This window comes from Pongo pygmaeus, chromosome 16, assembly GCF_028885625.2.
Source record: "Pongo pygmaeus isolate AG05252 chromosome 16, NHGRI_mPonPyg2-v2.0_pri, whole genome shotgun sequence".
Lineage (NCBI taxonomy): Eukaryota > Metazoa > Chordata > Mammalia > Primates > Hominidae > Pongo > Pongo pygmaeus.
The window spans coordinates 96,457,301-96,470,733 of NC_072389.2; the positions used below are offsets into that span (position 1 = coordinate 96,457,301).

Below are 13,433 nucleotides of genomic sequence, written 5' to 3' on the forward strand. Positions count from 1 at the left end.
TTTTCCAGTCATCTTCCATGGCTGTGTTCCAATAAAACTTTATGCACAAAAACAGGCATCCAGCTCCTGGGCCATAGTTGGCTGACTTCTGTTGTGAGAGAATGGAGGAATGATAGGCTAGGGAAGTATAAAGATAATGATTGCCTACAGCATTAACAGTCCATTTGAGCTTTGTGGCCACGTAGTGACAGTGAAAATGCCAAGTTCAGCCACATAGGTACAAGGACAGCGTAGATGGAGAATTGGATCCATTATGTTTTGCCAGGTAATATGTTGAAGTGATCTAAGGGCAAGAGAGCTGAGGGTCTATGAGAGGTAGTGATTATAATGATTGACTGTGGAATTTTAGCTGAGTTAGGAGGACATCTGAGGTTGAGGATCAGCAGATGGGCATTCCCAGGGGATTGTTGGAGTCAGAATACCACATGGTATGAGTTGGAAAGATAGGATGTGGTAGTCTGAGAATGAAGGAGTTGCCATTATTAGTAAGCTTAAGGTAGGAAGTGTGAGTGGCTGATGTATGTGGAGGACAGGATCATTGGAGCAGAGGAGATCAAGAACCAAAAGGCCAAAGTAAAAGGATCAGCTCTATATACCTAATCACCAAGAATTAAGGTAGATGGCCAGGTGCAGTGGCTCACACCTGTAATCCCAGCACTTTGGGAGGCTGAGGCCAGCGGATCACCTGAGGTCAAGAGTTAGAGACTAGCCTGACCAACGTGGTGAAACCCCATCTCTACTAAAAATACAGAAAAATTAGCTGGGCATGGTGGCAGGTGCCTATAACCCCAGCTACTCAGGAGGCTGAGGCAGGAGAATCGCTTGAACCTGGGAGGTGGAGGTTACAGGGAGCCGAGATTGCACCATTGCACTCTAGCCTGGGTGACAAGAGCGAAACTCTGTCTCAAAGAAAAAAAAAAATTAAGGTAGGAATGGAGTGACAGGGCACTTTTTCTTGATGATTCTAGATAGGGCCTCAGAATCACTTGCAGTTGTTAGTGTTAAGACCAGAAACCTGTTCATCTCCAGGTTATTGGTGTGTGCAAATGACAAGGATTAGAAGGTAGGGAGAACTGTATACACAGAAGCACCAAGCATGATGCAGCTTTTTACACCTGTGAGTGGTCAGTATTGCTGGTAGAGAGAACTAGGAGAGAGGAAGGCAAAAAGTCATCTAGTAATGGGGACTCTAAAAAGTGGGCAGAGTTTGGGGATAGCTGAAGGAAATGAGAAAGGAAACTGACAGGAGATGATGAAAGAGCGTTGACTCTGGCACCAAAGACCCCGGAGGGGTTAGAATCTGTGGATTTACATGGCACCCCACAGGTTCCCACCCAGTATGTAACAGAGCACTATTCTAGGAGGCATGGAGGATTTAAATTGTGTGTGTGTGTGTTTGTCTGTGTGTTATATATGTGTTTCTACCCACAGAGTGCTATCAGGTAGTTGAAAGACAACATGTATCTCTGTGAAACAGTAACAACATAGAGTGGTAATTGTTCTAGAACTTAGATAAGCATGAACATTTGAAATTTCCGTAGGTTTTAGTCTTGGTATTGGTCTGGAAATGGGTTATGATGAATCTACCATAGTTAATATTAAACCCTAGTAATCTAGGCATTGTTACCCTAATTATAGCAGAAAGTATTCTCTTTTTATTCATAGGATTATAAAACAAGAGATGTGACTGATGATGTGAAAAGTATTGTAAGATTTGTTCAAGAACATAGTTCATCACAAGGAACGAGAAATATAAAACATGTAGGTCCTTCTGGAAGATTTACTATGAATATGCTGGTCGACATTTTCTTGGGTAAGTCATCTGTTTTGAATGTTTGAGTTACATCAATTGAAATTGAGCATCTAAAGAATTTATTACAAGTACATAGAAAAAATCACTTTTGTCTATTTTCTTATAAAACTTGAGTTTCTGAATAAAACTTTTAAGTAACAAAAGGCAGTCAATTATTATACTATTTTATATAATGTATATGTCACTAAGTTGAGATGGTTTCACATACAAAGAAGAAAATAATAAAGCTTATGCAAGTTCATCTGAGTGAGTGGAATGTAACTATTAAAATGTTAGTAAGGAAATAAAATGAGAATTAGACCCATAACAGCATAGAGAATAGGAGAGAGACTATTATCAGATTAGAGCCTTTAAAAATCTCTTAGGGGCTGAGCATAGTGGCTCGCACCTGTAATCCCAGCACTTTGGGAGGCCAAGGCGGGTGGATCACCTGAGGTCAGGAGTTTGAGATCAGCCTGGCCAACATGGTGAAACCCTGTCTCTACTAAAAATACAAAAAATTAGCCAGGCGTGGTGGCAGGCTGAGGCAGGAGAATCGCTTGAACCCGTGAAGTAAAGGTTGCAGTGAGCTGAGATCGCACCATTGCACTCCAGCCTGGGCAACAAGAGTGAAACTCTGTCTCAAAAATAATAAATAAACAAACAAACAAACACAAAAATTAGCCGGGTGTGGTGGTGGGCGCCTGTAATCCCAGCTACTCGGGAGGCTGAAGCAGGAGAATCTCTTGAACCCGGGAGGCAGAGGTTGCGGTGAGCCGAGATCACGCCATTGTACTCCAGCCTGGGCAACAAGAAGGAAACTCCGTCTTGAAAAAAAAAAAAATTAGGAAATGGATGGAAGCATGTTAACAAATAGAACAAAATGCAATAAAGCCACAACCCAAAATGAATGTAGGGAAGATTTATAGCAGAAAAGGTCCCATCAGCCAGGCAAAACCCCAACACTAAGCATCAGTCGGGAAGTCTAGAGGTACGAGAGGATAGGAGTGAAACCAGGGGAGCCAAAATTAGGAAGCGGGGCTAGACATGGTGGCTCACACCTGTAATCCCAGCACTTTGGGAGACCTATGTAGGTGGATTGCCTAAGCCCAGGAGTTCGAGACAAGCCTGGGCAACATGGCAAAATACCGTCTCTATAAAAAAAATTACAAAAATTAGCCAGGCATGGTGGCACATGCCTGTAGTCTCAGCTACTCAGGAGGCTGAGGCGGGAAGGTTTCTTGAGCCCAGGAGGAGGAAGTTGCAGTGAGCCGAGATCACGCCACTGCACTCCAGCCTGGGCAACAGAGCAAGACTCCGTCTCAAAAAAAAGAAAAATAGAAAACATGCCCACAAAAGAACTGCATAGAAGGCCTGGAATTGACTCAAGAACAAAAATAAATGAAGTGATTGCCTAAAGAGTAGAAGGGCCACTGAATTAGGGGTCAGAGCCCCTAAGTGGCATTTGGGAACTGCCCGGCCTACCTAAAGTCTGGTCCTACCTACTTACCCTAAAGCAAACCTGACAATTAAATATCCCCATTCAGGGAAGGAATTTGGGAGGAAGTAAATCTAGATAGAAAATAACAGAAGAAACCCACCTAAAAAGTTTCACCTAGTCCCTGAAAGTTACATAGAAATGAATGGTAAAGGCCGAGCTTGGTAGTTCACGCCTGTAATCCCAGCACTTTGGGAGGCCAAGGCGGGTGGATCACAAGGTCAAGAGATCGAGACCAACCTGGCTAACATGATGAAACCCTGTATCTATTAAAAATACAAAAATTAGCTGGGCGTGGTGGCGGGCACCTGTAGTCCCAGCTACTCAGGAGGCTGAGGCAAGAGAATCGCTTGAACTTGGGAGGTGGAGGTTGCAGTGAGCCGAGGTCGCGCCACTGCACTCCAGCCTAGCAACAGAGTGAGACTCCATCTCAAAAAAAGAAAGAAATGGACAGTAAAGAGGAAGACCAAATAAACAGAATATTTGACCCTGGGTGATAGAGATAATTGAAAATAGTAGTTTGGGAGAGAGGGGAGAGAAGACTCCTTAGTATCGTCGTAAAGAGTTTTTAAAATAAAGACTTAAATAATAATTGAATAATGGAAAAGAAATAAAAATGAGAAAGAGCTGTCAATTTTAAATGATTGACAAAGTAAATTTAGTGGAGAGGTTGGAAAATAAAGTCAAGAAAATTTAGGAACTGATCAAAATGATATATGGAAAATAGAGAAAGCATAGAAAGAATTAATCCTCAGTAGATGTAAAATCTGACAGAAATTTTGGAAATAGAAAATAAAGGGGATTATCAAACCAATGATATAGGAAAACTTCCTAGAGTGGAAGAGATAAAAGTTTTGGATTAAAATGCTCACTGAATGCCAAATAAGATGCCGGTTAAAAAAAAAAAAAAAATTTTAAGACATATGGCCACGAGATTTGAGAATACTAAGAGTTAAAGACATGTCAAAGAGGAAAAACTTTTCCTCAACCCTCTTAGGTTCAGTGATGGGGCCTGCAAATTAAACCAACAAAAAACAGATTAGCAAGGGAAAAGACAGATTTAGTCATGTGTGGCTAGGAGTTCACAGAAAAATGTGGTTCAAAGGGGCAGTTAGAATGTGGGGCTTATATACCATCTTAATAGAGGAAGGGGAGAAGGAGGGGGGCACTTATGGAAAAACAAATGACTGTTAGGAAAGACAGATGGACTGTTAGGAGACCAGATGGGAGATACAAAGTTTTTATGACAATGTCTGTTTAAGTGTGGTGTGAAGTCTTATCTCTGTTTAAAAGGGTCAGCCTTCCCTGGTTTTTCCCAGGGAGGGAATTTATGACAACCGAGTTCTTTTGGGAGGCCCTGCTTTTTGGCAGATAAGAGATTTCAGATGCCTTCTGCTCAAAATAATTTTTATGCCACAGTGGCATATTCTGGACCCCTTCAGAGACAATCCTGAAAGCTCTGGAAAGAAAACAGGAACCCAAACCAGACTGACATCAGCTTAATATCAGCAATCCTGGAGACTAGCAGGCAAAGAAAGTGAGCGCACGTCGTGATTTGATAAGCGGTGGAACCCACCCATGGGTCCAGTGAAGAAAACCCATAGTCACAGTCAGGCAGCAGGGCCAGTAAGCAATCCATGCAGACTAACAAAAGTCAGGAGGAGGCTGGGCATGGTGGCTTACGCCTGTAATCCCAGCACTCTGGGAGGCTGAGGTGGGTGGATCACAAAGTCAGGAGTTTGAGACCAGCCTGACCAACATGGAGAAACTCCGTCTCTACTAAAAATACAAAATAAGCTGGGCGTGGTGGCACATGCCAGTAATCCCAACTAGTCGGGAGGCTGAGGCAGGAGAATTGCTTGAACACGGGAGGCAGAGGTTGCAGTGAGCCAAGATCGTGCCATTGCATTCCAGCCTGGGCAACAAGAGTAAAACTCCATCTCAAAAAAAAAAAAAGGAGGAACAGGGCCCACACAACAGACAAAGACAGTAAGAAAGGAATGATTTTATTGGTAACAGTGAAGAATGCAAATGTTACTTCTCAACCAAAAAAAGGAGAGAGGCCCTTAGAAACTCCAGGGAAAAGATTATACAAGAGAGCAAGATCAAATATAAAACAAAGGAAGTTGTGGCCAGGCGCAGTGGCTCATGCCTGTAAACCCAGTACTTTGGGAGGCCAAAGTGGGTGGTTCACTTGAGGTCAGGAGTTCGAGACCAGCCTGGCCAACATGGCAAAACCTCATCTCTACAAAAAAAATACAAGAATTAGCCGGAACTGATGGTGTGCGCCTGTAATCCCAGCTACACAGGAGGCCGAGGCAGGAGAATCACTTGAATCTGGGAGGCGGAGGTTGCAGTGAGCTGAGATCGCACCACTGCACTCCAGCCTGGGCGACAGAGCAAGACTCCATCTCAAAAAAAAAAAAAAAAAAAAGTTGTAACATGACTTTGAGGAATTGGTAAAATGTACAAAAAAATAATCCATTTGACATGGATGTGGTAAACATGCTCCTTTTGGTTCCATAAGAGTCATGACATTGTTCCAATTAGGGAAGGAAAATTGTCATCATGTAAACAATGATGGAAATCAACATATAGACCTAAACATGGTTATGGGACAGAACAGGATGTAAATGTCAATATTGGTGATATAAAAGTAAAAGTACAATCACTAAAAGTAAAAGAAGGCATACAGGGAAGGCTTGGGTACTAATAACATCTCACATTGTAGGAAGGGGTAGTGGTCAGAAGTTCTATCTAAAGTTAGAAACATAATTAGTACATGACCCAATAGTATCATATAACTAGCAAAATTCAGAGAAGAATAAAACAAAGTGGGGGTGGTATGAATGAGGTAAAGCCTCATCTTTCATAGTAAAGGGGCAAGGGCAATAGATAAATGTCAGGCTTTTGGACAGAAGGCAAGATTTCAGGTCCTTCTGTGTGTAGGTAACCACCTGAAGAGCTGAAAACAAAAACTGTTTAAAAAGTGATTCCCTTGGGGAAGGGAAGGATGAGTCAGGGGAATGTTACTTTTAATTATAAACCTTCTGTCTGGGTACAGTGGCCCATGTCTGTAATTCCAGCACTTTGGGAGGCCAAGACAGGCGGATTGCTTGAGCCCAGGAGTTCAAGATCAGCCTGAGCAACCTGGTGAAACCCTGTCTCTACCAAAAATACAAAAATTAGTCAGGCATGGTAGCACGCACCTGTAGTGCCAGCTACTCCAGAGGCTGATATGGGAGGATCACCTGCGCCCATGAGATTGAGGTGGCAGTGAGCTGTGATCCCGCCACTGCACCCCCAGCCTGGGCAACAGAGCAAGACCCTGACTCAAAAAAAAAAATTGTATTTCAGCCAGCTTTCTTAGTTGTCCTCAGCAGTAAGTTTGGTCCATGCCATTCAGCCTATCATTAGCAGAACGGTAGTTCTGTTTCTGTAATGTGGCCTTTCAGGGATACAAATTACTTAAAGAAATTTTTGAATAATTCAGGATATATGGCCAGAAGTCACTTGAAATTGACAATAATATAATTATTTGGAACTCTTTAAAACAGAGCTAAAGCTTTACATAATAACCATTAATTCTGATTTTTATAAATGTCACAAGGTCTCTTAAGTAGATTGTTACAATAAAATTGTGTTTATAATGAAGACATTAGCAGTCACAGCAGCTTGTGAATGAAACAAAGGATCCAGCCAACTGTGGCTCTCGGCTAGTAAGAGAAAGAGGGAAGTGTGTGTACATATTCCTGTCTTCATCTCTCCCCTTGAGCATCTTATAGGGTGTTGTGCTTTTCTTTTAGAATTTGAATAGGCTTCATTAGTGAGGGTGACAAAAAGAATAGACTTAAATACTTGGATTATAAACTGTAGCAGTTTTGATAACCAGGGCCAGGGATCGTATTTATAAAACTGATTGTCAAAAATTGTTTGTAGCCAGGCTCAGTGGCTCATGCCTGTAATCCCAATAGTGTGAGAAGCCAGGAGGGGAGGATTGCTTGAGGCCAGGAGTTAGAGACCAGCCTGAGCAATATAGTGAGACCCTCGTCTCTACAAAAAAATTAAATATTATAAAATAATGTAAAGAGTGTCATTGGATTGTTTGCAACTCAATGGATAAATACCTGAGGGAATGGTTGGCCCATTCTCCATGATGTGCTTATTTCACACTGTGTGCCTGTATCAAAATATCTCATGTACTACACAAATATATACACCTACTATGTACCCACAAAAATTTAAAAATTAATAAATACTAGATGCACTTAAATATTTAAAATTTTTAAATTAGGTGGGTGTGATGGCCTGCACCTGTTATCTCAGCTAGTCAGGAGGCTGAGGCAGGAGTATCACTTGAGCCCAGGAGTTTGAGGCTGCAGTGAACCATGATTGCACCACTGCACTCCAACCTCCACAATAGAGTGAGACCCTGTCTCTAAAAAAAAAAAAAAAAAAATTTTAACTAGATAAGTAATGCACAGTTATCCTAATACATAGCACAGTGATAGGAAGCTATTATGGTTTATGTAAACTCTTTCTTTGATTTATTTGCTCCAATATAATTTTGCTGCTGTTTTTTGTCCATGTGTATTGTAAAAAGATAAGGAAATGTACATACAACCATAGAAATTTTAGCGTTCTACTCAAATACTCTCATTTTACAGAAATGAGTGTCTGTGCCAGGGATTTGTGATCTATTCCATCTGTCCAAACCTGTCCATAAATGACTTTTTAGCCTCTTCTATTTGAGGGTGATGATATACCTACATTTACTCATCTTACTTCCTCTATCTTCTTATCAGGGAGTAAGAGTGCAAAACTCCAGTCAGGTATATTTGGAAAAGGATCTGCTTATTCACGACACAATGCCGAAAGACTTTTTAAAAAGCTGATACTTGACAAGATTTTGGATGAAGACTTATATATCAATGCCAATGACCAGGCGATCGCTTATGTGATGCTCGGAGATAAAGCCCAAACTGTACTAAATGGCGCTTTAAAGGTATAGTATTTTTCATGTTTATTTTATTATCTCACAATGAGTGAACCAAAATATATTACAGTGAAGTATAGTGTCTTTGTCCAAGCTTATAGATACTGAATTTATATATACTGTTCTATATGAACATATTCTGTTCTTCTTAAATTGGAAAGAGATCTTAAAATTCAACCCAAGTAATGTGACACCTGTCAAAAGTAATTTAATGGGTTATCAGGTCACTAAATCTTTATATATTCATTAAAGAAACATTTATCAAGAGGCTATTCTATGCTTGACACTGGAGATACAAAGATGGAAAATGCACAGCCCCTGTTCCCAGTGGGCTCACTATCTGCATGACAGAATAGAATTACCCCCAAAAAATGCAATTAAGCATTAAATAAAGCCCCTGTATGGGTACAAGTGCACATATACCCACTCCTATGATTTGTTTCTCTCTCATAAAGGTAGACTTTATGGAAACAGAAAATTCCAGCAGTGTGAAAAAACAAAAAGCGTTAGTAGCAAAAGTGTCTCAGAGGGAAGAGATGGTTAAAAAATGTCTTGGAGAACTTACAGAAGTCTGCAAATCTCTGGGGAAAGTTTTTGGTGTCCATTACTTCAATATTTTTAATACCGTCACTCTCAAGAAGCTTGCAGGTGGGTACGCATGTATCCTTTGTTACGTGGTACAGATTAATAGGCCGAAAGTTAACCTTGGTAGGGAACTCCTTAAGTGATAAATATATCTCAGTGGTTTATTTCTTTTTGGGGTTTGTTTTGAGACGGGGTCTCGCTGTGTCGCCCGGGCTGGAGTGCTGTAGCGTGATCATGACTCACTGCAGCCTCAACCTCCTGGGCTCAAGTGATCCTCCCACCTCAATTTCCCAAGTAGCTGGGACTACAGGTACATACCAGCATGCCCAGCTAATTTTTGTATTTTCGTAGAGACAGAGTTTCACCATGTTGCCCAGTCTGGTCTCGAACTCTTGGCTTCAAGCGATCCTCCCGCCTTAGCCTGCCAGAGTGCTGGGATTACAGATAGGCGTGAGCCACTGAGCCTGGCCTCAGTTGTTTTAATTATTTTTATTTAATCTCTGGATTAAAATCTCAGAGAAACAATTGAAACTTATTCTTTTTTTGTTTGTTTTTGAGATGGAGTTTCACTGTTATTGCCCAGGGTGGAGTGCAGTGGTGCGATCTCAGCTCATCACAACCTCCGCCTCCCAGGTTCAAGCGATTCTCCTGCCTCAGCCTCCCAAGTAGCTGGGATTACAGGCATGCGCCACCACGCCCGGCTAATTTTGTATTTTTAGTAGAGACAGGGTCTCAAACTCCCGACCTCAGGTGATCCACCCACCTCGGCCTCCCAAAGTGCTGGGATTACAGGCATGTGCCGCCATGTGCAGCCGAAACTTATTCTTTTTTTTTTTTTTTAAGGACATCTAAAGACCATTGAATATTAAACTCATTCTTAAGATAAAATATGTTCTTTAACATATATATAGTACTTTGTTGTATATGGTATAATGGTACCCTATATATGTTATATATGGTATAATTTTAATTATAGCTCTGTGCCTATATGAAAAATACATATAATCAAAGTAAATGGTGGGTGCATGCCTGTAATCCCAGCTACTCGGGAGGTTGAGGCAGGAAAATAGCTTGAACCCAGGAGGCAGAAGTTGCAGATATTTGTGTATAACACAGCTAAACACCATAAGGCAGGCAAATAATCGGCACAAATAATGAAGTGATGTCTGGTTTTAGAAATTACAATGATCTGGCCGCACACGGTGGCTCACGCCTGTAATCCCAGCACTTTGGGAGGCCGAGGCAGGTGGATCATGAGGTCAGGAGTTCAAGACCAGCCTGCCCAAGATGGCAAAACCCGTCTCTACTAAAAATACAAAAAATCAGCCAGGCATGGTGGTGGGTGCCTGTAATCCCAACTACTTGGGAGACTGAGGCAGGAGAATCACTTGAACCCGGGAGGCAGGGTTTCACCATGTTCGCCAGGCTAGTCTCGAACTCCCGACCTCAGGTGATCCCCCCACCTCAGCCTCCCAAAGTGCTGGGATTGCAGGCATGTGCCACCGCATCCGGCCGGATTATTGTAATTTCTAAAACCAGACATTACTTCATTATTTGTGCTGATTATTTGCCTGCTTTATAGTGTTTAGCTGTGTTATGTACAAATATCTGCAACCTCCGCCTCCTGGGTTCAAACGATTCTCCTGCCTCAACCTCCCGAGTAGCTGGGATTACAGGCATGCGCCCACCATTTACTTTGATTATATGTATTTTTCATATAGGCACAGAGCTGTGGATAATAAAAATCAATGTCCAAATCAGTAAAAAAAATTCTTTCAATAAAAGCACTGTGTCATAGTTTAATTAGCAGAATTTTTTCTTCCTTAATAGTCCATAAAATAACAGTACCTTAATAGAGTTGGCATCTTAGAGTCAGTGAAATATTGTAATGACCAATTGTAATATTGTAATGGGCTGGGCGCCGTGGCTCACGCCTGTAATCCCTGCACTTTGGGAGGCTGAGGTGGGCGGATTGCCTGAGGTCAGGAGTTCGAGACTAGCCTGGCCAACATGGTAAAACCCCGTCTCTACTAAGAATACAAAAATTAGCCAGGCGTGGTGGCAGGCGCTTGTAATCCCAGCTACTTGGGAACCTGAGGCAGGAGAATTGGTTGAACCCAGGAGGTGGAGGTTGCAGTGAGCCAAGATCGCGCCACTGCCCTCCAGCCTGGGCGACAGAGCGAGACTCCCTCTCAAAAAAAAAAAAAAATCTGCAATGAAGAGCTAGTTTCCTTATGAAGAGATTATGTTTTATGCCTCTTTGAATCTGGATCTAGCACACTGCTATGTCTTTAGTTAATAGATACTTTCTGGTCTGAGTTATTTCCATGGGCAGATAGCCCAACCCAGAATTTCAGTAGTAGAGTTCCTGGAAAACAACGTCTTCATATAGTTGACCAACTGGGCTATATTACCTTCCATGTTCTTCTTCATAAAATCTCCTAATCATCACCTTCTCTCATCTTCATTCCCTCTCCTACCATAATCGGTCATTACAATATTTCACTGACTCTAAGATGCCAACTATATTAAGATACTGTTATTTTATGGACTATTAAGGAAGAAAAAATTCTGCTAATTAAACTATGACACAGTGCTTTTATTGAAAGAATTGTTTTTTACTGATTTAGACATTGATTTTTATTATCCACAGCTCTGTGCCTGTATGAAAAATACATATAATCAAATTACCATAGGTACTTATAAAAGTTCACACTCAAAGCCTGACCTCTGAGTCACTTTTTAACTGAGTTGTCCATGTCTTTGTTTTTCCCTGTGTCATCACTAACATTCTCATTAGCCATAAGGCATTTCCAGAGTGTTCCACTATTTTCCCCAGGATTTAATCGAAACCTCTGTTATCAGTTCTGTTTTGAAGGTGGTGGTTTCCTGATGATACCAGAAGGTGTCAACAGAAGGTTGTACATCTCTCAGTAACAAAAATGTAATGCTGCCTCATCTACTTTGGGCATCTCCTTTCTTAGGTCATGTAAAGCACTTGGTTGTACTTGCGAGAAACTATGGAATTGTGGGCATGTGTCCTCAGAGACAAATAATGCCTGCGGTTTTTTTGTTTTGCTTTGTTTTGTTTTTTTGGAGATAAGATCTTATTCTGTCGCCCAGGCTGGGTGCAGTGGTTGAACACAGCTCACTGTAGCCTAGACCTCCTGGGCTCAAGTGATCCTCCTACCCCAGCTTTCTGAGTAGCTGGAACTACAGGCATGTACCACCATGCTTGGCTAGCTTTTTTATTTTTTTGCAGAGACAGGGCCTCACTGTTACCCAGACTGGTCTCATACTCTTAGGCTGAAGCAATCCACTCTGTCTCAGCCTCCCAAAGTATTGGGATTACAGGCATGAGCTACCGCGCCCAGCCAGATAGTGCTTTTCTTAATGCCAAATGTATTCCCTACTACTCTTTTTCAGAACTTTTCTGCATTCACAATCACTTTTTTAATGCTAATCACAGTATAGTCTTTTTGAAGACATGTCATGGCAGTTAGACTCAATACATGAGGTACAAACAGTGCAGTGACTTTGTTGACATGCTGACAGTACTAATAGCTATGACTAAGTTCTCACAAGCATGAGCAGTAACAACCGCAAGGCAGCTGCCATTTAGCCGTCAGCAGTTCTAAGACACATCCTGACCTCAGGAATGCTAAAGTGTGAAAAGGTGTGTGTCTTGGAATTGATGAAATTTGGTATTTTATGATATGTTATTCCTAGGCGATTAGTGTAGTTTCTTAACTGTCCTCCTTACCTCCAGCTGTGAATGTGATGTACATTTTAATCTTTCAAAAACTAGTAAAACTACAACAGCTTCCCAGATAAAGTATACATTTAATCAAGGGTCTACATTTCTTCCTGCCTCTCCTACTTTATCTTCCATTAAACCCCCTTCATAAACCTTCTGTTCTGTCCACAGTCTCTAGCTTTTCCTCTAAACATGGGAATGATGTGAAAATCACAGATGGGAAAGGATTTGAAATCCACTCATTGCTCAGCTCAAATACATGGGAATGATTACTCCTTCACTACCCAGAGCCAGTGCATCAGTCAGTGCTACAGAGCCAGCCTCCAAAACTCACCCAAACCTTGCTTCACTGTGTCTCCACTACTGCATTCCAGTTCACTCCATCCTCACTCGCTCCTGCAATGGCTTCCATCAGGCTCCCGGATTCTACTCTTTCCTTTACAGTCGAGTTCTTATACAGCAGCCAGGGTGACCTTTAAATGACAGGCTTGTCTAGCTGCAAGACTGATATGCGACCTCTATGCAGAGGACTCAGCTGGCTGCTTGTTGCCTCAACCCACAAGGGGAAAGAGTGGTGGAAGAAAAGTTTGTGCTGGAGGAAGTAACAATTTGGTTATGCCATCTAGGGTGGGGTGTACAAGTCTGGAGTGCAGAGAAGAGGCTGGAGCTGGAAATAGAAATGCAGCGTTCTCAGTAAAGAGAGGGCACACCAGTCTCAGCTAGATGAGTACTGGCCATAGGAACAGTGGGCAAAGCAGATCTGCTCCACTCCGCACACATGGCACAGGTCCCGCCCTCAGCTTCC

General features: G+C 41.9%; 1 protein-coding gene across 3 annotated transcripts in view; it reads left to right on the forward strand.

Moving 5' to 3' along the window:
* BLM (BLM RecQ like helicase) overlaps positions 1-13,433 on the forward strand; it is a 101,416-nt gene that overhangs the window by 81,445 nt on the left and 6,538 nt on the right. For all 3 annotated transcript variants that reach the window (XM_054451353.2, XM_054451354.2, XM_054451355.2), the window contains 3 exons: positions 1,666-1,813; positions 8,096-8,295; positions 8,742-8,934. In XM_054451353.2, the coding sequence (XP_054307328.1) occupies positions 1,666-1,813; positions 8,096-8,295; positions 8,742-8,934 (541 nt within the window). The remainder of the gene's footprint in view (positions 1-1,665; positions 1,814-8,095; positions 8,296-8,741; positions 8,935-13,433) is intronic.